Source organism: Lynx rufus, unplaced genomic scaffold (genome assembly GCF_022079265.1).
Source record: "Lynx rufus isolate CCGP_SWC_20201006 ecotype Redwood Valley unplaced genomic scaffold, mLynRuf1.p SCAF_10, whole genome shotgun sequence".
NCBI classification, from domain to species: domain Eukaryota; kingdom Metazoa; phylum Chordata; class Mammalia; order Carnivora; family Felidae; genus Lynx; species Lynx rufus.
Window position 1 is genome coordinate 7319354 of NW_025814824.1, and position 27586 is coordinate 7346939.

The window sequence follows — 27586 nt, forward strand, 5'->3', positions numbered from 1 at the left end:
TCCTTCCTTCCTTCCTTCCTTCCTTCCTTCCTTCTTTCCTTCCTTCCTTTCTCTTTCTTCCTTCCTTCCTTTCCCTTCCTTCCTTCCTTCCTTCCTTCCTTTTTCTTTCTTTCTTTCTTTCTTTCTTTCTTTCTTTCTTTCTTTCTCTCTCTCTCTCTTTCTTTCTTTTCCTTCCTTCCTTCCTTCCTTCCTTCCTTTCTCTTCCTTCCCTTCTTTTTCTTTTCTTCCTTCCTTCCTTCCTCTTCCTTCCTTCCTTCCTTCTTTCCTTCCTTCCTTTCTCTTTCTTCCTTCCTTCCTTTCTCTTTATTCCTTCCTTCCTTCCTTCCTTCCTTCCTTCCTTCCTCTTCCTTCCTTCCTTCCTTCCTTCCTTCCTTCCTTCATTTCTCTTTTTCTTCCTTTCTTTCTTTCTTTCTCTCTCTCTTTTTCTTTCTCCTTCCTTCCTTCCTTCCTTCCTTCCTTCCTTCTTTCCTTCCTTCCTTTCTCTTTCTTCCTTCCTTCCTTCTTTTCTTCCTTCCTTTCTCTTCCTTCCTTCCTTCGTTTCTCTTTTTCTTTCTTTCTTTCTCTTTCTTTCTTTTTCTTCCTTCCTTCCTTCCTTCCTTCGTTTCTCTTTCTTCCTTCCTTCTTTTTCCTTCCTTCCTTCCTTCCTTCCTTCCTTCCTTCCTTCCTTCTTCTTTCCTTCCTTCCTTTCTCTTCCTTCCTTCCTTCCTTCCTTCCATCCATCCTTCCTTCCTTCCGTCCTTCCTTCCTTCCTTTTCCTTCCTTCCTTCCTTCCTTCCTTCCTTCCTTCCTTCCTTCCTTCCTCTTTCTTTCTTTTCTTTTCTTTTCTTTTCTTTTCTTTTCTTTTCTTTTTTCTTTTCTCTTTCTTTCTTTCTTTCTTTCTTTCTTTCTTTCTTTCTTTCTTTCTTTCTTTCTTTCTTTCTTTCTTTCTTTCGATGAGGGCTTTTAAGATTGACTCCCTTAACAGCTTTCAAATACGCGACACAGTATTATTACCCATAGTCACCACACTGTACAGGACATGCCCATGACTTACTTATTTTGTCAGTGGAACTGTAGGTCCCTTCACCACCCCTCCCCCGGAACCACTAACCTGTTCTCTGTGTCCACATTCATTCATTCCTTCTTAACTTCAGTGACACACTTCGGTGGGTACTGTCATCGGGCCCTCTCGCTAGGTGCCCCAGAAGCAGAACTGCCTCAGCCAAGGTCTTTAAAGAGCCATAAGGTATAAAAGAGGAGGAGGTGACAGGCACATAAACATTACAGTTCCCAAAAGGTGCTGAGGCAGATGTGTTGTGAGAGGTGGTGGGGGGAGGAAAAGCAGTGGTCGCATCTGCCCAGCTGGCAGTGGGGGAGGGGAGGGGGGAGGAGGTGACCTCTGAGTTGAGGCAGTGAAAATGGAAAGGTGCTCCCGATCATGTTCGTATTTATTGATTCTAAGGTATGCGTGTTTCCACATCAGAGTGTCTCTGAAACCTCGACACGGGTTTCTCCGGCAGCGTGTTCTTACCTCATATAAAAGAATACTGTGCCTTACAATATATGGCCTCTTAGCTTTGATGAAAGAAAGTATCAATATGCTTTGTCTTCAGGTAGTATTTCTTTGGTTGTGCTGTTCCAGCTGCTAATATGTCTTTGTTTTAAAGGTAGGTATTAGTACCTTTTTATGGAGAAGGAATCAGACGATGTGTGACATTGAGTTTGACTGAATACCTGACATCTGATGTTGCTTTTAGTAGCAGTGGCTATAGTCATGGAACCTGGGGAGGCATTTCAAGTGTCTTACACACCGGGCTAGGCCATGAACCATCACATTGCCACTTTCCAAGGTGAAAAGAGAGTTTGAAAAGCAAATGGCATGTAGCTTGTTGGAAATTGCAAAAATACTAAGTTTACGATCATTGCACGAGAACACATCCACTGCTTTTGGTGTCAAGATGGGGGCCTGAGGGCACAGTGTTGTATGAGTTTATGAGAGAAGGGAGACTATCTGTGATAGGTCTTGCAAGGCACGAGAAGATACATCAGGTATAAGCAGCAGTGGGTGAGTAGAGAGAAAAAAAAAATTAGAGAAATTTCTGTTGGAGCTAATGGTCTTGGCAAGTATCCAAGGAAGAAACTAAGCATCCAGTATCTAAACTTAAGCTTACAGGTGCCATGAAAATACACCAGAGTGGAATCCATTTCTGCTCTGTCATGAAATCCCCGTGTGGCCTTGAGCAAGTGAATTACCACTGAGATTTCCCAGAGGGCTGGACTAAAAAGCAGGCTCCCGCCAGCTAAAAACACTGTGACTCTCTCAGCATTTTTGAGATGTGGTTTCATTGATGAGAGTATGGTCATTGCTCCGAGTTCTTGTTTATCCTTTAGTTTTGTGGGCTCTTAGAAGAGAATGTTACAAAAGATGACAAAGTCATTTTTTGGTTGTTGATTTAATTTCTGGAAAACAAAATAGGAAATTATGTCCCTTAGGGCTAAGGAAAGTTACCATGATGATTTTCTACTTACTTTGATCCCAGATAGATTAATGAGGAGTATGGGGAACTTGGTGAAAAAGATTTTAGAGCCTAATTTGTTAAAATCTGACATCATATTTATTTTTGCCTGAAATGGGAACAGAGTGTACAGTCACTGAGACTTGACCAGGTAGTTTGCAAAGAATGTTTGAAAAAGTACATCCATGTGAAAAGAATGTCTAGAATGATCCAACCACTATTATTTTTTTTTTATAAGTGACTCACGGCGGTGTTCGACTTTCTCTTGATGCTTTTCACTTTTCCATCATGACACAGATTTTTGTGGGTTTCTTTTTTTTCCCTTTCTCCTTGGGGTACGTTACCAAATTTTACTGCGTTTGGAGATTGTTACTAATGAAATGAGAAGTCTATGTTGGACTTGGTTACCGTCCTGTTTTTAGAATGAGTGTTTTGTTTGCTACTCTTTCATCCTGATTTTTTTTTTTTAATTGGGTATATGTCCAATGACAATGTATTGGGATGAACAGGAGAAATCAGAACTGGAAAGACATGGCCAGACTATCTCCCTTAAAAGAGGTGTCATAGAAGGCCAGAATTGGAAGGAAGTAAACCAGTTAAATGTGTTTTGTTCAGTAGTGTCAACTTTCCTTGCTGGGTGATCCAAAACATGGGCTATTCTAGAAGAAACTTCTAGATGCAAGTAATCCCATCTACTTACCACCTTAACCCTTTAGGGAAGGACATGATAGAATACGGTTCTGAATAACTGGGTACTTCTATGTAGAAGGATCGAAATGTAAGCACATTTTGTATCAATGGTGATTTTTATTGTAGGGTTTTTATTGTAGCAATGGCTTTTTAATTGGAACTACAGAATGCTTTTGGTATCACTAATCCTAAAAATGAACAAAAAGATGATCCGAGGACTGGCTTGAAAGAGGAGTCCCGACGTAAGTGTGCACGTGTGTGTATTGACTGATTTCTGATGTAAGGGACATGAAAGCTAACCTGATTCATTTGTTTTTAGGGGCTCTTGGCTTTGGGCCTCAGTGCAAGTCCATTGGAAAAGGCAGCTGCAACAATCTAGTGGTCACCAGCAGTCCCATGATGGTTCAGCGACTGGGACCCAGTTCACCTCCAGCAAGCCAGGTCTCTACAGCATGCAACCAGATCAGTCCTAGCTTACAGAGGGCAATGAATGCTGCCAACCTGAATATACCTCCTTCAGATACCAGGTCTCAAGTTACTTTTTTTTCCCCCCCTTCTTATGGTATAATCACACCCCACGAGTGTTTTCCCTTCCCTTCCTGGACACACGCGCGCGCACACACACACACACACACACACACACACACACATATACTCACTCAAGCAACTCTTTGGATTTGAGCTTTGCAGGGGAATGTGTATAAAAACTAAGAATGTGTCATAATATCATCTTAATTGGGAAGAATGGTTTAATACCTGCTGTCTCATAGCGCGAGTGAAATTAGTGCCCAGTTTGAGATTTGGGGGCCTTAGTGACTAAGGCCTTTTGTGTAAATCCGGCAACTCCTGGGAAGGCTGGGTCCTGTCATGGCTGGAGAAACGAGATGTGCCGTGTACATCTCTCTGAGCTGCTCATTTTCGGTGTATGTGCGGCAGTGTCCCCAGGCTGCTTTCTCCTCTGTTTTGTCTGTCCATGCGTCCGCATGTCCACCCAGATATCGATGAAGTACCTACCGTCTGCATAATGCAACAGTTGAAGTTTAGGGAGATGGTAGAAGTAAAGATAGAAGTTACCATTTTCAGACTTTACCACGTGTCGGGGAAGACATGCTTTCAGGTACGAATTACACAGCATTTCACCACAGTGCCTCCTCCGGTGCCGGAATACGTGGCTCCAGTAAGGGCTGTGTGTCAGTCTCTGTGGGAGAGAATCGAATACGAAGGGGCAATCACCCCTGCGGACAAATCTTTGTTATCTCTCAAGGTTGATATGATAGGGAACCTAAAATCAAAATACCGTGCCATGCCTCAAGTCCATTTCTGTGCTTGAAATAATTGGGTTCATCTTCCTTAAGTAGCCTTCCTTGAGACACACAATCTGGAGTTTTTGCCTCTTCATCCTGGCCCTGCTGTAACTGTGATTTTGGAAAGGAATTGGACTCTCAGACCTCTGTTCCTCTTCCCGGGGGACGGAATCTGCTGACGTGTCTCACAGTCGTGGGGGCCCGTTCCTCCTTGCTCTCCTTCCCCCCGCTTCCCCTCTGTCTCTTTTCCCTCTCACCCGTCTGCACCGTCCTCCCAGCCACTGCTTGAGACTCAGAAATCAGAGTTCCCGGATCCTTTATTTCATGCCAGTTTTTCCATGAGATGGAAACTTGTTTTTCACCTGAGAATTTTTGTGATGGGAAACTGCTGCTGTCATTTTCCCATCGATGATTATGCCTGGAGGGACTCCTCACACTTGCTGAGTATTGCATGTAAAATTAACTGTGCTCTGGGATAGGTGTCATTGGGAAACCTTCAGCTTCCCGTCTGTAGCAAGTCCAGCACATGCCTTGAAGGCAGAGAGTCATAATTAATGGAGAAAGTGATGGCAGGCAGGGCACAGGCGGCTTCAGCCACGCACCTGATGCAGTCCCTTTCATGGGTCGGCCAGAGAAGGTCATTATCTCAGTGTTTTCTGGCATATCTAAGTCCTTAGCATAATTTCGTATCCTTAAAGGACAGCATCTTAAAGGTGCATTGACATATGTTTTTGGACTCTGTATTCTGTGAGTCCTTCTATGGAAATAATTCTTTGGCAGGGTGAGCAAAGGAACAGGAGTTGGGAGGTGGGGTGGCTTGGTGAAGTATGGAAATTACTTTTAGCAATTTGGGAAGGTTGCATTTATTTGTGATCCTTAAGTTGGTTTGTGTGTTCCATCAGAGGAGAGAAAGGGTAGGAGGCAGCCGTTCAACTTGAAGGCATTTTGCTGTCTAGAGATAAAGAGAAGACGGAGACAGAATCATCTGTGTGTTTTATCCACTGGAGACATGCCCGGGGGAAGTGGGTGAGGGGGAATGAACTGTTCAGACAGAGCGATGGCTGTCCTATAGAAAGCTGTAAAATTTATTGTTTTCTCCTGATTATCTACGTAGTTATTATTCGTGATGGAAAATATGGAAAAGCACAAGTAAATGATAGTTCTCTGGGACCCTACCACCCACAGGCGACCATGGGGGGGATTATGAGACACACCCTTCCAGTTATGTGCAAACACATCATCAGAGGCCTAGGTTTTTCTTTCCACCAAATTGATCTATAATTATCTACATAGTGTTATAATTTCCTTTTTTTTTTTTTTGGTTAATAGAAACACTTTGTTTTGTAATAAAAACCTTCAGCATCATATAATGGTTTCTTCCCGCCCAAGGTTCCATTTTATTTTTTTTTAAAAACTAGCATTTTTATCAGTCTCTTATTACTGAGCAGTTTTAGTTGGTTCCCTTTGTTTAAATATTATAAGTAATACTTTATTGGCTCGATTCTGTAAATCTTCTGTTGCATATCTCTGGTTATTAGAACAATTTTTTTTAATTTGTAATGTTTATTTTATTTTTGAGAGAGAAAGACAGTGTGTGAATGGAGGAGGGGCAGAGAGAGAGAGAGAGAGAGAGAGAGAGAGAGAGAGAGAGAGAGACAAGCACACAGAATCCAAAACAGGGGCCTGATTCTGTGAACCATGAGATCATGACCTGAGCCGAAATTGGATGCTTAACCGACTGAGCCACCCGGGGGCCCTGGTTATTAGAATAAATTCTTAGAAGCAAAGTGGCTGAGTTAAAGGAGATGTACAGCTTTGAGGCTTTTGATATGTATTCCCAAATTGCACTGCAGGAAAGGTCTACCCATTGATAAACTCACCAGTAGTCTGAGAGTTCCTGATTTCTTATTAAATACTAGGTTTTATTGTTTTGGTACCTTTTGCCAGTTTGGTGTGCAAATTGTTACTTGATCTTAATCCGAATTCTCTTAATGATTGATAATATTGACTAGTCCCCCATAGATTTACTGTGTTTATTTCTTCTTTGGACCTTATTTGAGTACTTTTCTTCCGGAGTGCTCATTTTGGAAAATGCACTGTTCTGTAGCTTTGCTGGGTTCTGTTTAATCCAGGATGCACAACGTGCCCTGATGCTGTGTATTTGTCTCTGTCAGTTTCCCAACCATTTCTGACTAGCCCCAGTTACTGACAAATGGAAACTATACCTTACCTTCTCGAAGACCCAGCAGCCATTCTTAGTTTAGGCATTGCCAAAACTCTGTAAGACAGAGTTTTTTTGTATTGTGTGTATTTCGTCTAAAATGACAAGTGCTGATAGGATAGCCTCCACAGTGGCTCCATGTGCCAGTGTAGCAAAAGTTGGGCCACAGGAGAGATTAGACACTACTTGCATGGGTTTTGTATGTGTTTAGCTTTCCTAGTGCATTCACGTATATTGTGATTCTGCATTTTATGATTGAATATTCATAAACCATCTGCAGGTATTATCTCTGTTTTATAGATGGTGGAACCAAGACCCATAAAGTCTAAATGCTTTGCCTCGTGTCACTTAGCTTGTTGTCGGTTACAGAGTGCGACCATCAGTCTAATAATGTCATTCTAGATCTGTGATCTAGGTCATACTAGAGCTAGTAAACCGGAGATACTTGGAGGTGATTTCTGGTGGTGGAGTTTCTTAGGGTTTCCTTTTGGGTTGGAATATCTCCACAAAGCTCAGAGGAGGCCAAGGGGATTGAGGATGGACTCTGGGCTCTCGGTAAGTTCTAGTATTTTATAAAGTCATACTGCCTTCAGATGGAGTGCTAATTCTTCTGGGGCATTTGCCCATGCTCATAGATGAGAACTTAAAGATAGACTAGGGCTCGTGTTTCCCATGTCGTATATAACATATATTCTCTTGAGGATCAGTTTGAGGAAGTCAATGTGATCTGTAAGTTAGTATTTCTTTTGAACTTGGTGTTGAACCAAGCCATCCAGCTTGGCCATCACACCCCTTATGGTGCCATGAGGGTTACTAAGCTCTTGCCTCACCAGCCACCCTAACCTGTTTCACTGATGGAGTTTCTCATAATGGTTTTATTTGGTTTGAGCTCTGTCTCTTTCCTTTCCTATAGAGCTCCAAATTAACCAGTCACCAGCAATAATACCCATAGGAGCAGGTGAACATACGGAAATGGAGACTGTCTTGTATGGTGATAGATCCACAGCCCTTTGTCAGTTTCTTCCCCGTGGGCCTGGTGTGCCCAGCATCAGGGGCTATAGGAGAGAGTCCTTGGGACTCTTCTCACGGTCATTTAGCGCCTTGTTGCAGAAGGAGAACAGAAAATGTGGGTTCTAATCCTAGCTTGTAGGACCTTAAGCTTGTTATACCAGGTCTGTGAACCAGGCAGAGCATTCTGGACCACATTTGGGGTATGATGTGGACAAAACGGAGATATATGTGATCTGGCTAGGTGACTGCCTGTCCAAGGCGACTTCATTTGTATTTCCATAAGGAGTTTCTGTGTGTGTTTGTTGGGTATCAGTGGGGGGAATTGCACAGAACCTCAGTTTTATTCTCTGTAATATAGAAGTTATTTTAAAAATCCAGTTTACTCACCTCACAGGCTGTATCGCATGTGATTATGTGCAGGGAAGATGCCTTGTAAGCTATAAATGATGGTGACATATCATCATACTGATTATTCACCTTCTTAATCAACAGTTTTTGAAAACTTATGATATATCTCATAGTCTGGTGGGTACCAGGGAGACAAAAATGATCCCTCATGTGGAAGGGTTTTGGATTTCACTGAGAAGGATAACACCCACAGATGCCTATAGCGGAGGCTACATTTAAGGCACAGTACAGACAGTATACAACTTCTTTTGGAAAGAGGTCTCTTCTGAGAGCTAGTGTATTTGGGAGAAGTTTCATGGATTAGAACTTTGAATGATGGAAAGAGCTGGGTAATTGCACATGGGGGAGATTGGTGGCTAGGCAAAGCTCATTTGTTGGAAGTTTTGTTCGTATTAGGTGTTTGATATAGAAGAGTGAGTTCTCTGTTCATATTATTGCCATAGAAAACAGAATATAGCATTTGCTTTCTGGAAAGTATATGGTAACTGTCTTAGGAAACTGAGATGTCCACAGAGCCAAGGGACGTGCCTGCGTGGGGTTATGATCAGATTTGAATCATGCCATAATTAGGTGTAATTTGGCAAAAATAAGAAATATCTCTCGACAGTGGAATAAATGAACATGTCTCACTGTAGGCTGCCCTCAAACTAAATAATGTAATCTCACATGCAAAGTATAGGCGGGTGGGTAAAAGACCTTCTGCCTGATATTCACTGCTTAAAAATCTGAAATGCTCCAGTATGACAGTGACCAGGCAAATGGACCATTTGAGAATGTTCTGTAAACCTTCTCGACCTCAGGGTGTAAAGCAAAGTCAGTTGTCTTTGCCTCATATATGACACGACTACTGATTTGGCTTGGGTCAGAAAGCAATTCCGGAATCTCTCTGGGGAAGGGACCAAAAGGCCCTTGACATCCCATCACCAGGAGCCCTGAGCTGATTTCTGCAAGGAGTCCTTGCACGCTGCAGGTGTGCGGGGGGGAAATAATTGAAAATGTCCTCGGGGAATTAAAAAAAAAACAAAACACGGATGGTTCAGAAACCACTTTGGGGCTTGCAAAAGGACTTCAGCCCGAATATAAAAATGGGGATGGTGAAAAAAAAAATCTGTGTCAAGGGCAACTGGACGTAAATTCCTGCTGTGTTTGTCATTGGTAAACATTACTTCACTCGATGGAAACATCACATCGATAACGGTGTTATCTATCACCTTATCCTGTGCATTTGAGAGTCAAGATGTTTTCTTACTGATATCTCATGCTTGTAGGAAACAGTGTTCCTGGCTCCCATTTAGTGAGAAGGAGCTGGAGGAACAGATGGGATGGGAATGCTTCTCTCCTTTCCCTCAGTTCTTTGCAACAGGTTGCTGTACCACAGCTGTAGTATAGTAAATGGGTTCGTTCTGGGAAGAGAGATGCTCTGTTGAGTATCTTGTTTTGTTAATTTTTGGCGGGGGCGGGGGGGGGGGCAGAAAAAAATCTCCGTAGAAAGCCAGTGCAGGTACATAAGAATGAGCCAGGCTTTTCTGATAGATACCCTGTCTGCATCAGGAAATCAAGTGAGTGATACAGCTAACCTCTTCGTGATGAATTTACGTCCAAGGGTTGGACATTTCCTTTCAACGCTTTTTAAGGCAGTGGTGTCCCAGTAAAGCGAAACGAATTTTCAAGTGGCCAGACTATGTTACAAGCCATTTTGAGATGCAGGTAAAGACTGTGACCCGTGGGGCATGTTTCGTAAAGGGTAAGAAGAACAGGAGACAGATTGTTGTCAAAGTGGACTCTCCTAAACGCAGAAAATCTGCTCTTGGTCCCAGGGCTGCTCTAATTAAGTACAGGGACTCGCGGAAAACCCCAGACTAGCAAGCGTCGTTAAACCCTGCATGGCCCAAGTGCATAATTCCAAATAGGGCTTGATTTTTCAGGCTGTCATTCCCTTATGTATCATAGCTGTCTTTTGTATATTTTCATTTCCTGGGTTGATTTGATGTTGTCACTGAGAGCTGATGGAGTGAGTTGCTATCTCTTCAAGAAATCTTTAGAATTCCTGATCATCAGTGAAATGTTGTGAAATTAGTATTGGGTCCCCTGGATGACCGTTTGACTTTGAGGATTCACTTCTTTTCCCCCCAAATGAAGCACGGGTTTCTGTTTTACTTAGCCAAATAGAATATGCTCAAAGGGTGGAACTCTGTTTAGACTCGTATCCCCTGCAATGTCTATCTGTAGTGTGCTGTGCACAGTAAGTGCTTAATAAATACTTGCTTATTTGGTTTGCCATGAAATGGCATCAGTAATTATTCCCAGGTCTCTAAATTTTTCCCCTGACATTAAAAAAGATATTTAAAAACAAAGCAAGGGCTATTTATTATCATTAAAGTATTAAGATTATTTATAACAATGGATCTTTTGTTTTGTGATTCCAGTGAGCATTGGCCGCTATTGTTCTTCTTGGTGAAATGTTATTTACCTGGAACTAAAAGCCTGGGGTTTTATCTTAGCCAAAGAATGTGTGTTTAGCCGAGAATGTAATTAGGGGAAATACTTAAGGGATTGTCGATGCAGTGTTCTTTTAGCTCTTAAGCAATCCATATCCTGCTAAAATGTTTGTCTTTTCCCCCCCTTTCTGGCTGCTGTTCCAGGTCCCTTACTTCTCGTGAGTCTTTGGCGTCCACGACTTTGAGTCTGACGGAAAGTCAGTCGGCCTTGAGCGTGAAACAAGAGTGGTCTCATGGCTACAGGGCTGTCCCGTCGCTGCCCTCCAGCCACGGCTCCCAGAATGGCATCGATCTAGGGGACTTCCTTAGCCTTCCTCCGGGGACAGCCATGTCCAGCAATAATGTCTCTAACTCACTGCCGTCCTACCTTTTTGGCGTGGACAACAGCCACTCTCCTTACCCGAGCCCCCGGCACTCGTCGGCCAGGTCCCACTCGGCCCGCTCCAAGAAGAGAGCGCTGTCCTTGTCCCCGCTGTCCGATGGCATTGGGATAGACTTCAATACCATCATCCGCACCTCGCCCACGTCGCTGGTGGCCTACATCAACGGGTCGAGGGCTTCCCCGGCCAACGTGTCCCCGCAGCCCGAGGTCTACGGGCACTTCCTCGGCGTGCGCGGAAGCTGCATCCCCTCGCCGTGCTCGGGGCCCAGCGGCCAGAAGGGCGTGCGGGGGGCGGGCGGGGGCGGGGGCCCTGTGCCCCCGGCCTACGGCGAGGACGGCGCGCTGGAGTACGAGCGCATGCAGCAGCTGGAGCACGGGGGCCCGCAGCCCGGCCTGGTCGCCAACACGGCGGTGCAGCACGGCCTGCCCGACCCCGACGGCCAGCCGGCCGGCCTGCTCAAGACCGAGCGCCTGGACGACTTCCCGGGGGGCGCCCTGGACCTGCCCCCCGCGGCCCCGCTGCCCCCGCTGCCGACGGCCCCCCAGGGCCCCCCGCCCCCCTACCACGCCCACCCACACCTGCACCACCCGGAGCTGGGCCCCCGCGCCCCGCCGCTGGCCCTGCCGCGGGCCGCGCTGGACGAGGACGGCGACGTGGAAGACGCGGGGGGCAAACACTGCTGTCGCTGGATCGACTGCAGCGCCCTGTACGAGCAGCAGGAGGAACTTGTGCGCCACATCGAGAAGGTTCACATCGACCAGCGCAAAGGGGAAGACTTCACTTGCTTCTGGGCCGGCTGTCCTCGCAGGTACAAGCCGTTCAACGCCCGGTACAAACTGCTGATCCACATGCGGGTCCACTCCGGGGAGAAGCCCAACAAGTGCACGGTGAGTCTCCTCAGGGTCGCAGGGGGTCGCTGCAGGTGCACGGGGGTCTTTCCGAACTTGGCCGCCAGTCGGGGCTCCTCCTCGGCGTTTACGGGATTTGGATACGTGCGGGCCTGGGCATCCATGAAAGGTGACTTCCCTTTCAGCCCCGGGACAGGAAAGGTTGTTTTGAATTATTAGCGGCGGTGGTCTCTCTCCACTTCGCGATGCTCTTCTGCAGACGTAACGTGATCCCAAAACGTCAGGGGGAGGTGGATATCGGCCACGCTGTCCAGAATCTTGGAAAATCCCTGCCTCCCAGGCACCAGCTTGAAGTTGCTGAAATGTGCAGGGCAGAGAAACACACACTGCCTACCAGCGAGCTTCAGCTTTTTTTCCAAAGCAAATAGTCAGTGATTCTTTCCTCCCCTCCAATAACTTGGGCGAGCACTGGGGTTGGAGGAGGGTGTAGTTCTGATATTTGGAAAGGAACTCACACTTAGCGACTTGGCTAGTAAAAATGTTGCCGCATACACCCACACCGCGGCACTCCGGGCTTGTGAGACTAGTTAATGATTTATAGCCGGCATAACAACACCCAGGGGATCCCACAGAAGCAGGATCTCACAGGATCTTGCTGGATTTTAAGGAGAGACAATTTTGTGGGGAAGTACAAGAAGAAGGAAGCAAGAGGGGACTTCGGTGTGGAAGGGAGCGGGCGTAGCGTCTTTCTCCCCTGCCTCCCCTTTTCACGACATCGATCCTGGAACTGTGTCTGTTTCTTGGCAAAACTTACTATTTTTGAATAATAGGACCCTTAAGTGATTTCACAATCATTTCACACCTAGCAGAAACCCTGAGGGTTTACAAGCAGGACATCACCCTTGGGATCATAGGGCAGCTTTGCACAATCTCAGACAGCTCGCTTAACTCTTTGAAGGAGAAGAACATGTGTTTTATATTAGCTTAGATGGACAGGACTATTTCTTTCGGAGTTAAAATCCGAGCATTGTAGGTGCTCCCCGGATATTGGATATGCCGCCGCTCACCAAATGCGTGAAATGTATAAATCATCTCGAAAAGGAACCGATTCAGACCCTGGCCGGAGTCGCTCCTCGCTATAGTAGGTCTTGATGAGAAAGAACCTGGGCCATGTTTGTGTTTGATTGTAGATTGGTCCCGTTGTCCGATTTTTGTAAAAGCAAACCAAACAGGTGATAGCTGTAATGCAGGTATTAGCACCTTTTTACTATCCAGTAGGTATTTCTGAAAGAGTTTTAAGAATTTCTGGTGCAATGAAATTGCATTTCTTGCCGTTACCTTCTGCCCCATGTTGCGATTTTTCTTGAGGAAAACCAGAAGCTGATAGGTTGTGAGAATGCCAGGTTATATGAGTGAAAAGAATAATTACATTTCAGGCAGCAAAACCTTGCTCTGTCAGTAGGGTTCTGCATTAAAAATGCCAGAAAGAGACAAGCAATTGAAGGCAATTCCATTTACTCCGTTTGGAACACACGGGCCTATTGCAGTCAGGAAAGACATTCGGTCTCTGAAGGAAAACAGTCCAACCTTTTAGTTCTGACTAATCCTGGCTGAAAATAGTTCGCTGGATTTGGCTTTGCTGAAATAAACATAAAGGCTTGAATTATCCAAAAAATATTTTTTGCATTGCAAAATTAATTTTTGTGCAGTCGGGTTTCCCCATTTTCCCACTGTTCCCAGACTTTGCAGCGGCGTATAACTTTATAAAGTTGACTTTTGCTAAAGTGCACGATGACTATTAAAAATAGAAATACTTCGGTGAAAGAATAAGCTAAGAAGTGAGCATTTGCAGACCTCTGGATAGCTTTTCATTGTATTTTTCGGGATGGGTACGGGAGATGAATTCTTTTCTTCCCTAGTCTGCGTACTTCCCACTTCTGGATGGAACCAAAAAATTCAGATTGCCAGATTTGGTGCTGGCCTATCAAATCTAGACCCACAGCGCGTTAAGTCACACATGCTACAGTGCAAATGCATTTCTACAAAACAGGGTGTCTTTGGAGCCGACTAATACTGCAATTCTAGTCTTGGGACTGTATGTTTTTAGCAGGAAGGTATCCGTTTTCACATAAAACGTACACAGTGTGAGCACTGTGTCTTTCACAACTATTATGTCGCCGTATGTCATCTGCTTGATTTGTAGGGTTCTAGCTGAGGGGCAGCAAATACCTTTGCTGTGGAGCTCGGTGGTCCACTCAGGCTGTGGCCACGGGGAGAAGACGCCGTACTTAACGTGGATACTCATCTGAAAGGGTGCATTTTCTGCCTTTTGCAAAACCAGTCTCTACACTCTTGGAATCCAGACACAAAGAATTGTTAACACTGAAATATTTCATCTCCCACTGCTTTGAAATCTGATGGTAGTTGATTCAAAGCTCCAGATGGTTGCCAAGTCAAATGACCACATTCATCTCTTAGAGACATGAAGTGATCTTTGGGTTTTTGTGGCCGTGTCACATGCCACAAAGGCTAGGAGCAGCTTAAATTATAGGCCCCAGTTCACTTTTGTTTCACGTATGTTTAACTGCTCTTAATTTTCTCTGAACCATAGTTAGAGTTAGTCATCATTTTCACTCACTTAGCTTCTTGACCCAAGAAAGATGTGATGACCCAATTGTGTTTGGTGACCATGGCTACGAGCAGCACACTGTGCTTCTGGAAGTCATGGTGGCAGAAGGGTGTGTGACGGGGCTATTCAGCGACAGCGTGCTTACGGTAAGAGACTAGCGCCGGTGTTCTCTCTGGATGCCACATTCCAGCTCACGCATGGGGAGAACGTGCTCTCAGAATCTCTGACTGTAACTCGTCTGTCTCACCCAGAACTCTGGGATCCGGATCACTCTGGATTTGAGGTGGCAGAACGGGGGGGAGGATTGCTCATTTATTATTTGGTTAACTTACTGGAAGAAGAGAACGGTTTCTTTTCTCTTTCCCGCCCAAACAACTCCACCCTTCTCTACGTCTCATTCTTCTTCTTCTGTGGAAAGCCAGACCGGCTGCTCTCTTTCCAGGCCTGGCCCCGATGACAGAGATATTCCCAGCCAGTGGCAAGGGCCTGGAGAAGGGAAGTCCTCGGCGGGCAGTCAGACAGACAGACCCCCCATTAAGTCAGAAACCGGGATATGGCAACGTTGTATTAAAAATACCTGAGTCCGCTCACTGCCGTCTACTAACTGAAGCCATTTCTAGATGCTGAATCATTCTGTTTCGACCTTGCGGACGGTAGACCAATCCCAACACTGATGAATCTCAGATTTCACCAAAACTTTTGAGCATTCCCAGGTACGACTGTGCTGAAGTCTTTTATGTTTTTCTGAGATGAGAAGGGTTCGCTCGCTCAAGTCAGAACAAGTCACGGAGCCTCAGAATTTCCAACTTTCTCAAACCCCTGTTTCACGGTCCTAAAAAGGCAACATAAAGTATCATCCCAAATTATTGATAGACATTAACCGTCTCTAACAGCAGCCATCGCAGTGGTTCCAATAGAGCGCCCACCGAGAATGTCTCGACCACAGGTCTTTTAGCCAACGAAGTTGAAGAATGTGTTAACGCCCGGGTAGCGTTCCCAGGAAGGTGTATTCTGAATGAGATCAGGCACACTCTGTCTGCCAGTACTTCTCGTGAGAAAGCCTATCTGATGGGAGCAGAGCGAGCAGGGGCAAAAGGGGGACAGTGAGCCGCTCTGTTGCCAGCATCAGAAACACTGATGGCTGGCCTTGGCATACAACGGCAAGCGGTTGTGCTGGGAGGTTAGGGAGTGTTAAGAAGGGAATTAGGGGGAATGTGGGTCGCCACTTAATTTTGCTTATTTTTCCTGGATGAATTTTGTCCAATGGCAAGAAGGAATTTTGCAAGACTTTGACCCACCCACAGATTTTCACGAAAATGTCACTGACCAAAGACAGCTTTGAATTTTGTATGAATTGACTCATTTCTCCACAGGCATTTTGCCTGGCAAAGTCCGGACTGTTTGCTTTGGCTAGAATATTGGGCAGTTTGCTTTTTAAGTAACATTGGATTATGGAATACAAGAAAATAAATACAGAGCCGGGGCCATGTCCCCATTCCTCTTTAATGGCCTGATTTATGGGTTCATGGGCCAGCATTAGCCATGTAAGACATTTCTTGAGGAAAAGTAAATTCACTGTAAACTTTGGAGGAAGCTTTTTCAATCACATCCTTTCTTTTGTTATTTTGATAAGGCTGGGCACTGATGCGGTGGCCACAGTTAAATGAGCAGAAGAGACCGGTGGCCACAGTTAAATGAGCAGAAGAGACCGTAGGAAACTATAACTATTCGTGACCACTTTATAACCTTCAATTGGGAAAGCAATTGGGGAATATCTAGTAAAGGTAAAAGTGAGCATATCCAGATGCGCCTGGGTGGCTGAGTCGGTTGAGCATCCGACTCTGATTTTGGCTCAGGTCATGACACCAGTGTCGTGGGATTGAGCCTTGCATTGGGTTCCTGCTAAGCCAGAACCTGCTTACGAGTTCGTTCTCTCTCTCTCTCTCTCTCTCTCTCTCTCTCTCTTTTTCTCTCTCTCTCTCTCCCTCTCTCTCTCCCTCTCTCTTCCCCCCGCCCCACCTCACCCTTTCCCTCTGACACTCTCCCCTGATTTCTCATGCTCTTTCTCTTTCTGAAATTAAAAAAAAAATTTAAAGGTTAAAAAACGTGAGCATATCCAACAAAACCATGTCTATATGTTTACCCTAGAGAAACTCTTGCATATGGTGACAGGGCCATATGCAAAAAGATGTTTATTGTACTTCTGTTTCTTTAAAAAAAAAAAAAGGGTAAATGATCTGTCCATAGATGAAATAAATCAATAAACTGTTATTTATTCTTAATGAAATAATAGAAAGGAGTTTAAAATTAACGAACTGTGTATAAATCTCTATAGATGAATAGGTAGATAGATGGATAGGATAGATGGATAGATAGATATCAGTGTGGATACATCTCAGAAAACAATGTTGCATGAAAAAAAACTAAATGCATACAAGGGTATATGCAGTGTAATACAATTTGTATAGATTTAGACACACACTAATCAGTGTTATATAGTTGTTGCAGACATATAATTACTTGGTTAAACAATAAAATTGGACTGGGCAGGACAATCAGTAACCTTAGAATAGTGGATACTTCTAGAGAGGAAAGAAGTAAGAAGAAATGGGATAGGTATGTCGCCCCATCTGTTTTCCAAGAGTGAGAGAATGGAAACAAATATTAAGTTCTTTTTAGCTTGGGTGGTAGTAATATAGGTGTCATAGGTATCTTAAAATATTTTCTGTGCTATGCTGTTTGAAATCTTTCATAACTGTAAGTATGAATTATCTACAAATAAAAGAAAGTCAATACTGAGTCTAACACTCCACCTCCCTTCCATACATATCATTTTTTTTTTTTTTTTCAGATGACGAGAACAGAGCTGGAGAAATTACGTGATTTTTCTTAGACTACTAAGTTGTTTGCCTCCTGCCTACTTAGCACCTGCAAGCAGGTGGTTCTTAACCTTGGCTGACATTAGAATTGCCTGAAAGGCTTTATAAAGGACCCAGACCTGGGTCCCACCCCGGAGCCTGTGATGTCATTGGTCCCGGGGGCTACTTCCCAGGTGATTCTAAAGTGGAGCCAAGGGTGGGCACCGGCGGTGCTCTGAAAGCTTCCGCGTTCTGACATTGAACTCTAAGGAAATGAAGGCCGGCTCTGTCATTTCAGTTAAGGTGTGGGGAGGCAGTGTTTTGTAGAGACCACATCTTCATTATCTCCACCGTCCTGACAGTGATTAGGGTAATTTCTTGTTCCCTTGGAATAACATTTGGAGACAAGAAATACGATGATAACCGAGGAACTCTGGTAGTGGCAGAAGGCTTTCAGCTGAGCATCCCTTTCGTGTCAGGGTACTCTTCCTTTGCAATTAATAGTCAGGCGAAGGTTGGGATGAGACTGTGCTGAGCGATGTATGTCATCGCCCCTTCCTGCCCCCCTGAGTTAAAAGTGCAACAGACGAATTTGCCACCTTGTTCCCATTTTGAAAGGTAAGGTAATGCAGCCTTTCTGCTTTTAATATAAAATGGTCTTCAGAACACTTTTGCTACCAGGGATGTTTCTGAAGAGTTGGTAAATTACCAAAATATTGAATTTTCCCTTTTATCAAATCTGCCTGATGTGATTAAATAAATAAAATTAACATTAATATCCTCTTTGTCTCTGGAGGCTGAAACACCACCAGCGAAACATCTGGTAAAGATCAGAGAGAGTGTGGTTTCCAAGTTCTATCCCACGAGGCATCAGTCTGTCAAATAGTTAATGCGAGCTCTGTGATTAAAAAAAAGAAAAAAGAAATTCTAAATTGCAAGATTTTTTTTTTCCCCGTTGATTTTACCTAAGAAAGAGATACTGGCATATTTACATGTTCAACATACTGTAGACATATATATGTTACCATAAATTACAACCCCCTTGGTGCAGGTAAATGTAAAACCACAGAAATTCTCATCAGATGGGGCATCGACCACAGTCTATAAGGCGTCTGTCAAATTGAATTTCACATCCCAAAACACAGTTTAGAAGCCTTCCATTTGGTAGTGGTTTAATTTTATTTCCCTTTAGAAGGCATTTAATCCATTTTACCTGGAGAGCTGGCCTTTCATGAACTCTGTCCTGAAAATAAATTCGTAGCAGATTTGGGCAAACGTTTCAAAGCGAATCGTGGTTTCTGTTTCTTTACCCTGCAATTCTAGGATTAATGAAAGACAATAGATAATGAGAGGAATCCTAAGAGGTTAAATATTTGGAGGCTTTATCCTCATAAAACAAAATCATTAACTACATGACGGTTGATGTTCCTTTTAGTTCATATTTGCTTTGTGGTTTTTCTCTGATTTCATGCCCCGAAATTATGTTTTTAAAATTAGAAAGAATTATGTAAATCTTTGCATGAACGATCTGATTAGGGGAATGTATTTCAAACCTTTTGACGTTTGCTCCTATATGGATCCTAAAGTGTGTTTTTCTTAGTTCCTTCAGACTGCACCAGTGTAAAATTAGTTTGGCAATTTATTAGAAATGTCTTCTGTGACCTTTGGAATATGTCTTGATTACCTTTGGTCGCGCTGACATCTCGGAGTCCAGACAGAATCTGAGTGTGTAGAGTGAAAGACCAAACACGTTTATTTTTCCAAAAAAAAAAAAAAAAAGAGGTAGTCTGATTCTCTTTGATCTTTCCAGAAGTGTTTTCTTCAAGCTCCGGGGAGAAGGATGTGGAAAAGAGATGTTTTATTTTTCTTTCCGTGCAGATTTATTAATTTCTACTATAATTACCAGGTAGGGCGTCTAGACTATCGATAGGACAATGAACGTTCCAACGCCAGGCAGTGGATGTACGACTGGCGAGCACAGTACCTGGCTGGGTGGGCTGGATGCCCCGTCGGCTCAAACTATGGGCAGCCTCGTCCAGCGGGGAGATGGGTTGGTTTAATAGGTCTCATCGCTCATAGAGGAAGTTGGCGTAGATAGGCAAACAGAATGAAACCTGGGTGTGCTTACGTTGTGGCGCAGTATCTACTTTTATTTTCTTGGGCCGTAGACCCTGGGCTTGAGTAGGGAGAATGACTAACCCTTTTGAGGGAGAATTTTGAAGAATTAAGACATAGTTAGTTTGAAAAGTTGTTGAGAAATTGGAAAATGAGAGGACCTGGCTCTGGGTAGGCAGGGGCAGTGTGCATGAGTAATGATACCAGGCTCCAAACTTAGGGTGACCGTAGAATTCATTTATTATTCAAATAGGGACGCTTTTGAGAGCGGAAGGGGTTCTGTGTCGCTAGACTATCAGTATATTACAAGGCTTGTCCTGGGAAAACCAACATGTAGAGCTGTCCTCCCCAAATAGAATATGCACTGATGTATCCGGTCAATCAGTGTGTGTCCATTCATTTATTTGGTCACTTTGTACAAGCCATGTGTCATGCCCTGTCCTGGAAGCTGGGAGTTACAGAAATAAATGAGATGTTTCCTTGAGGAGCTTATAGTCTTCTAGGGGTGATAACTGTGTAAATAGTTATTTACACAGTAGTGAAACGAGGCTTTGATAGAGATCCATGCAAATTGTTTTCATGTCGAAACAGGGGAAGAAGCTTCCAACTATTTGTAGAGTCTGGGCAGGCTTCTTGGAGAAGGTAACTGCATCTTGAAAGAAGACAGCAGTGCTTGCAGAGAAAGGGAAGGAGGCCATTCAAGGGAAGGGCCCCAATATGTGCTAATAACACAGTGGTGTGAAAGAGCCCAGGAAAAGAAACAATTCCCAAGTAGTTTGGTCCAGGAGTAGGTAGGAGAAGGAAAGGAGGCCGGAAATTTACCTTGGACCAACAATAAAGGATCTGTAAGTACCAAATAGGGATAATGTTTTGAAAATTAGAAAGAATTACACACTTAGTGAATAGTATTGCAAATCCAGTTAATACAAAAAAACAAAACAAACAAAACTTAGGAGGCAGCATCAGCGAGGTAGCAAGTCCTGTACTTTGATGCTTGTGAAATGAAACTGCCTCCCCCAAACCATCTCGTTGTCTCTTAAAGTTTCTGGTTTAAAACTTCATTAGAATGTATCTCTTGGCCACTATCACGTGAAACAGAAAGTTTTCTTAGGCCAAGTGATCAGCCAGGGAAACACGTAAGTGAAGACAAGCATGAATGGCATTTTCTGTGATGGACTTTAAAGAAAAAAATAACTATATCTGGGAGAGACCAGAGACCAGAGCTATTTGATCAGTTATGTAGAACGATTAAGATGTGGACAGAGGCCGCATACATTATCCCGTGTATGAGTAACCTTCTGTTAGTTAAATGTTTCCTTTTTATAATCTGTAAAGAGAGTGAAGTGGTGTTCAACAAAGCTTTGGACGGGTGTTCCTTATGCTGAGCCTGTCAACCCTTTCAAGACTTTCCTCCCACTGCTAAGATTTACTTTGGAATTGTTTTCTGCTCAGACTGATTTACTTTGGAATTGTTTTCTGCTCAGACTGAATCAATGCAGAACAGAGCTCCACGTGTTGAGATGGTTAGAGGGGTACAAATTAAATCAGTTCTCAAAATGGTGCCCATCCCCAGTGATTCTGGCTCAACACTGTAGGGCCTCGTGCCTCTAGAGAGGGGAGGGCAGTGGAAGGGGAGATGGGCCTTTTCTTTCTTGAGCTGCCTGCTCTAGCAGTCGCCTGGGGATCGCGCCTCGCCAGGTCGGGCCGTTTGCCTGTGTGACCAGCACAGTGCAGAGCCAACCACAGGGGCCACAGGTGTTCAGAGGGTTCCAGATAGAGCATCTGATTAGTCTTGCTCTTAAAACTTAGAAGGCGGCGTCTCAGGCTTCTCTCTTCCAGAATGATTTCTGTGTTTTAGAATGTTTGTTTGAAAGTCCTTTAAATTGGCCTGGATATCAGGCCTGGTAATCCTATCCTTTGATGAGAAACATGGCTACTTCTAAACTCTTTCTCTTCTACTGTTCCTTTCTCCCATTCCCTGTCACAGTTTCTGGAGTGAAAAGATCGAATGGTGCTTTGTTAGCCAAGAGAATAGACTTGGGGGTGGGTGTGAGCAGTTTTAACGAAGGGAAAGTGGGGGTCCCCACCTTCAGCAAAAGTGGAAATTTATCTTCTGTTGCGTTTGTGGGGACTCCTACTATTTCCCCTTCCCTGCGAATTTCCATGTTGCGTCAGGGCCCCTTGCTTTGCATCGTATTTTTCTTTCTACCTTTTCAAGCTTTGCTTTGGGGAAAGAACTTCAGCAAAGATAAAATTCATACATATAGATGGTGAATGGCTGAGAAAAGATGCAGGGCTGGTTCTCCCAGGGGTTGGTTAGCCAGTTTTCACTAGGAAGGAAGTAAACCTCTCCCTTGGAGAGAAACTGCTTCAGGGACATGTGTTGGAGAGGCAAATAACCATGCTACAAACTCTGAGCTACTAGATTACTTTAATCCTCACTGTAGCCCTCAGAGTGAAGTAATTCATGGAGTTTGAGATTTATACTCTGTTCTTTCTACTATAAACTCCAAGGTCATTATTCACCTTTGAGTCCTGCCCACAGTGCCCAGCTCAGTGATTAGATCAACATATAGTAGACCTCAAATATATATGCATACATACTTGTTTATCTACCTGTATATATGTGTGTGTGTGTGTGGATCAGTATATGTGCATATACAGATACATATATCTGTATATCCATATGCTTGGAGTTAGGTGATGGATACATGGAGGTCCATTATTCTGTTGTTACTGCTTGTATGATGATTTGAAATTTCTCATAATAAAAAGCTAAAAAATTCTTTGAGTGAGCTTCTAGGAAACAGAAGGATAGTTTGTTCTCTCTCAAATCTTAGAAAATGATGCCATGTGCCCCCCTCCCCCATGGGTAACCTGTGTTCTCCTGATCTGAAAACAAATTAATTTCTGTCATTGCTCCTGCAGGGCTCTGAAATCATCCTGCCTGAGAACGAGATGAGACATAACTCTTAGGCAATAGCATGACATTCGAAAAGGCAATTGCTAACAAGGAAGTATCATTATTATAATATATTAAGATAACTTCTGTAACAGGCAGCCCCAAGTCTCAGTGACTTGGTATGATGAAGGTTTATTTCTTACTCATGTTCTAATACAGCTTGTGATCCTACAGTGACTCAGGATCCTTCCATCGAATGGCACTCTGGGTCCAGTGTGAAAGACAGGATGTTGAGAAACAGAAATTAGGAGCCGGGTCTGAAAGTGACACGCTTTACTTTTTTCTGCATCCCATTGGCCAGAAATCAGTCACTTGACCCCAGCTAAATGTAAGGGAGGCTGGAGAGGATGGTCTATTCTGTGTGCGTAGGAGGAGGTTGAACACACCCCTGACTTCTCCTGGTTCTCTGTATCCCCTTGAAAAGAAGATGCATTTTAGTTTTGATCTTTGAGCTTTCCGTGAGTGGCGACCCCACGTGGTCAAAGTGGTCTCGTGAAAGACCATTTCTTCTCTCTTACCAGCGCTGGCTCCTATGACTTGCTTTTCAACTTAGTGGATCTTTTTCAGCCCAACCATTTTTTTTTTTTTTATTTACTCTCCAAGGATTCCATCACCATACAGTCACCACTGCTGGGAAAACTCTTGTTATCTCAAGTGAATTACTCAGTTTTTTCCCACCTTGTCCAAATTACATGTTCTTGGTGCATAATTCCCTACTGCTCATCATCTGTCTAAGTCATGAGGATGCCTGATGTCTTCATGTCCCACAGGCACTCACCCTTGAGGGAGATCTGCTCATTATCAAGGGCAAGGTCATGAGTGAATCACTGAGAGATCCACCACTGTGAACAGAAATTTGGTGTGAAGGGCTATTTTACTAAGACCCTGAAACACAATATTCCCCATCTGTTCATAAAGCAGCTTATTTGATACACACAGTGTGGTCATAAATGCTCTTCTAGTCTCCGAATGCTTGCCTTTGGTCATGGACTGGCACACAGTCAAGGAAAAAATGACAATGTGCCTCTATGGACACTTTTGGTCCATTTCCATAAATATATTCAAACAAAATGAAATTGCCTGGCTCTTTACACTCTGTCCTTTGGTGTGTTTAAGCTTGCAGAATTACCCCCAAGGATGACAAATTGTAAACATCATGTAGTGCCACAGCCCAGGTTCAAGGCCTGTCTCAGCGTTCTGCCGACATTCACCCTTCCTAGAAACGTTTCAAGTGTTTTAGGAAAATGAAGCTAGGTAAACAAGCTTATCAGGAGCGACAATAAAAAAAAAAAATCATCGATTCTAATTAGGAGGCGTCGCCGATACAGAAACAAAGCTGCTTTTGTGTAGTGGAAAGTCTACCTGTTCTCTGAAACACAGGGAGTGCTTTCCAGTGGCTTTAGATAATCAGGCTGGCGAAGTTTCAGGGCCCTGACCTTTTGGCCCATCTCAAGTGATTCAGCTGCACTTGTCGAAACTTGTCGAAGGCGTTGGTGGGAGCTGTGTGGGGTGTTGTTATAGAGCTGTGACCGTGAGGCAGGTACTGTTGTTTTGTTCTCCTGCGAGCCCCAAGCTGCATCATAAATGGATGTGGGGCATTTCTGGGTTCTTGGCACGGGGCTGGAGTTTATTGTCACCGTCTCTGGTTGTCCCTGTGGAGCAGGTGTGTCCCTCCTCAAGCCCAGCGCATGCAGCCACCCCTGGGGAAGGCTCTGGCAGCTTGAGTTGTGTCTGGGTCACCCTGAGCCTGCCCCACTGTGGGCCCCGGGAAGGCCAGCTTTGACCGTAACCCTGGTCCTTTGCCGTGTCCGGGAAACGGGGCCTTCACGCCGGCACCGGCCAAGGAAGGAGCCGGATGATCTGAGCAAATGATGGAGAAATCACGCTCACTGCTTTATTCCGTCGAGATAGTGAATCAAAACCAAAAGCCGTGTCACTGTCACTTTTCTTGGATTCAGAATTTCGGGGGAGAAATGAATGTCGCTAGACCACAGGGTCAGGAACACAGACCCTGGTAAATCAATGGACATTTCATTTAAAATTAAAGAGTGTCTATTGACCATTTGCAGTGTCAGTGATTTATTTTCAGGGAGGAGTTTCATAAAAGGCATTTTTAGTTGCCTGATAGTACGTTTCCTCCAAAGATTGGCTGGCTAATTACCATTGGCATGTAATAGGGGCTGACAAAAAAAAAAAAAAAGGAAGAAAGAAAGGAAAAGAAGCCCATTGTGTTCCAAAGGATTGATGCTTCCAGTTGTCTTGACAAGCTCCTGCTACACTTGTCAAACAGCTGTGCCTGGGAATGAAATTCTGAAGCTGGATTCTCACTTGGCCAAGATTAGAACAGGCTTAATTGAAGGGGGTGGGGGTGGGGGAGGGGAGCAGTATAAATCTCTAAGTACAGAATTCGTGTATTTCTAAAATATGTTGTACTGACCATCTCTAAAATGCCTGATTTTGTTTTCTCATTTTTTACTCACATACGTATATAATACGTTGAATCTCGATTCTGTGACAAGGGTTCAATAAAAACATTGCGTTCGTACGGAAAAATTATTATAATAAGGTTATTTTATAACAGTGTCCCTTAAAGATCTTTTAGATAAATTTAAATATTTAGTTTACATTTACATCTTAGGGCAGGGTCATTCATCTGCTTAGAGGTGTGTGTCTTCTCTGCGGTCTCTGAAAGTGAGCAACTATTTCATGCCGATGTCACATTTAGGCCCCGGGGACACCGCAGTGAACAGATCAACCCCAAGTTCCCTGTCCCCTTGGGGCTTAGGCTCTAGAGGGGGAGGTAATATGTCATGCAGATATCTGGGGGGAAGAGAGTTTCGGGCAGAGACAACAGGAAGTCCAAAGGCCATGAGGCAGGAGTGTTAGCCTGACAAATTCTGGAAACATCAAGGAGCCCAGGGTGACTGGAGAGAAGTGAGCAAGTTGGAGACAGAAGACGAGGTGAGGGAAAAAAATGGGGGCTAAGTTGTTTAGGGCCTTGTTTTGAGTAGAAGGGGGAGACAATCGGATTTGTGTTTTAATACAGTTATTGGGTGCCATATGGAGAGTGTATTGAAGTGGAACAAGAGGCAGGGATAGGAAGACCAGACTTCCAGGAGTAGGGTCGTTGCAGTCGCCCTCTCTCTGGTCTTCCTGCTTATGTCCAGAGGTGGAAGTTGGGATAAGCGGTGGCATTCTGGCTATGTAGAAACAAGCTGGACGTGGCAGGATTTCCCGATGGGTTGGAAATGGAGTGTGGGAGACGGAAGGGTCAGGGAGGACCCCAGGGTTTGGCTTGCACATCTGGGAGGGTGGGAGTTACCTTGAACTGAGATGGGGGAGGTTTGGGGAGGAAGCAGAGGGTTCAGTTTCAGAGTTGGTTTTAAGGAACCTGTGATGAGCCCCGTGGCGGGTCTGGAGGTAAGAAAAGCATAGAGTCTGGCATGATCACGGGGTCACCTGTGTGCTGACAGTATTTAAGGCTTTGAGAGGAGCTGACCAGATACGAAGCGAAGTGAGAAGTAGAGACGTGAAGACATTGATGTCTGTATGTCTGGGTTCCCCAAGGGCTGGGTGAAAGGAAAGGGGAACCCTCCTCTACCAGATAGATACCTTGTGTCCCCTTTCCCCGGCTTTGTTATGTTGCCCTGACCACCTCCCATCTGCCTGTAAGAATCTCAAGGGGCCATTGAAGAGAAAAAGACAGGATTGGAGAGTCTGCTTCAGACAGGCCTGCCTTTGGCACTCCTGTGTCTTGTCTCCAGCCTGGAAGAGAGGCAGACAGAAGACAAGGTGGAATGTTCCAAGAGAATCTACAGATTTCTACCATCATGGTTTTATGCTTTTGAATTGAGGGAATGTTAGCGGCAGGATCTGTATATTTTCGCTCGTATAGAACTTAACAGTATTTGAGCAGACACTGAAAAATAACATTAAGTCAGTGCTGCCATTGGGATGGCATTGAGGGGACAGGAGTTGAGGAACAGACTGGGTGACTTGTTGGTCAGTGTGTGTTGAGGGGACACAGCAGTGGGTAGTATTTTTTTTCCTACCATTCCAACAGCGAGATGCTGAGGTTCTGTCTCTTAATAAATTAATTTCTCAGTGAATTTGATGGTATCTTGTGTTCCCAAATGCATCTTCTCACGTGCTTGGCTGACTTCTGCTTCGAGAACCTGCTGTAAGAAGGTCTTTATAAATAAGTGCTGAGAAGGAGCAGTAGGAAAGACTACTGGCTGGGGTCTCTCAGGGGTTTCACTCTAGTTCACATCCTAAATGTATGCGTTGTGTGAAAGGCTCAGGGACTCTGTTCTTGGCCAGGGAAGCCCTTTGAGTCTGCGAAAATAATTTTAATTTTAAGATCATACGATTACATTTCTCTTTACTATAGAAACTGCTTAACAGGAAACCTTTTCTGTACCGTGGATTGGGTTTGTTTACTGTGAATTAGAATAAGTAGGGAACAAAACCTTACGTTTCAGCTTTTGGAAAATTTTATGATGTTCATGTCGATGGCAGTAAAACTTCACTGGCTCCAAAGGGATGCCTCTTCTGGTTTACTGAAGTGTTATGTCACGCTATACCCAGGGAAGGGGCTTTTTTTTTTTTTTCTCTTTACATTTAATTTTCCCTTCTGTTGCCTCGTGTCTCCCATCTTTCTGGCACCTACTCATTTCCTTTGTTTTTTCTCTCTGTGCTGAGCTATTGAGGGTAACTGCAGAGAGAAAATGGAGATTATAACCGTGCTTAAAAGCTCTGTGTGTGCACGTTTCCATCCAATGACTGTGAAAGAAAGCATATTCGGTGCTTTACTATTTAAGTCTGTATTTGATGGAGTTTCTGTCTGTCCCAGGGGCTGTCTTACATCGTCTAGCAAGGTGTGCTGTCCTACTCATTAGGGCAGGGCTTCATAGCCTTGCACTGTCGACATTGGGAACGGGGAGTTATTTGTGGCGGAGGGACTGTCTTGGGCACTACTGGATGTTTAGCTGCACCCCTGGCCTCTACCCACTAGATGCCAGTAGCACCCCCTCTACTCCCAGTGGTGACAGAAATGTCTCCAGACATTGCTGTATATCTCCCGGGAGGGCAAAATTGTCCCTGGTTGGGAACCACTGAGTTAGGGGAACCTGAATTTATCAGCTTTATTTATACGGGCACAGGG

General features: G+C 44.3%; 1 protein-coding gene across 2 annotated transcripts in view; it reads left to right on the forward strand.

The window, feature by feature from the left end:
• Positions 1–27586, forward strand: part of GLIS3 (GLIS family zinc finger 3) — a 445161-nt gene that overhangs the window by 141866 nt on the left and 275709 nt on the right. For both annotated transcript variants that reach the window (XM_047101446.1, XM_047101440.1), the window contains exons 3-4: positions 3505–3712; positions 10772–11897. In XM_047101446.1, the coding sequence (XP_046957402.1) occupies positions 3505–3712; positions 10772–11897 (1334 nt within the window). The remainder of the gene's footprint in view (positions 1–3504; positions 3713–10771; positions 11898–27586) is intronic.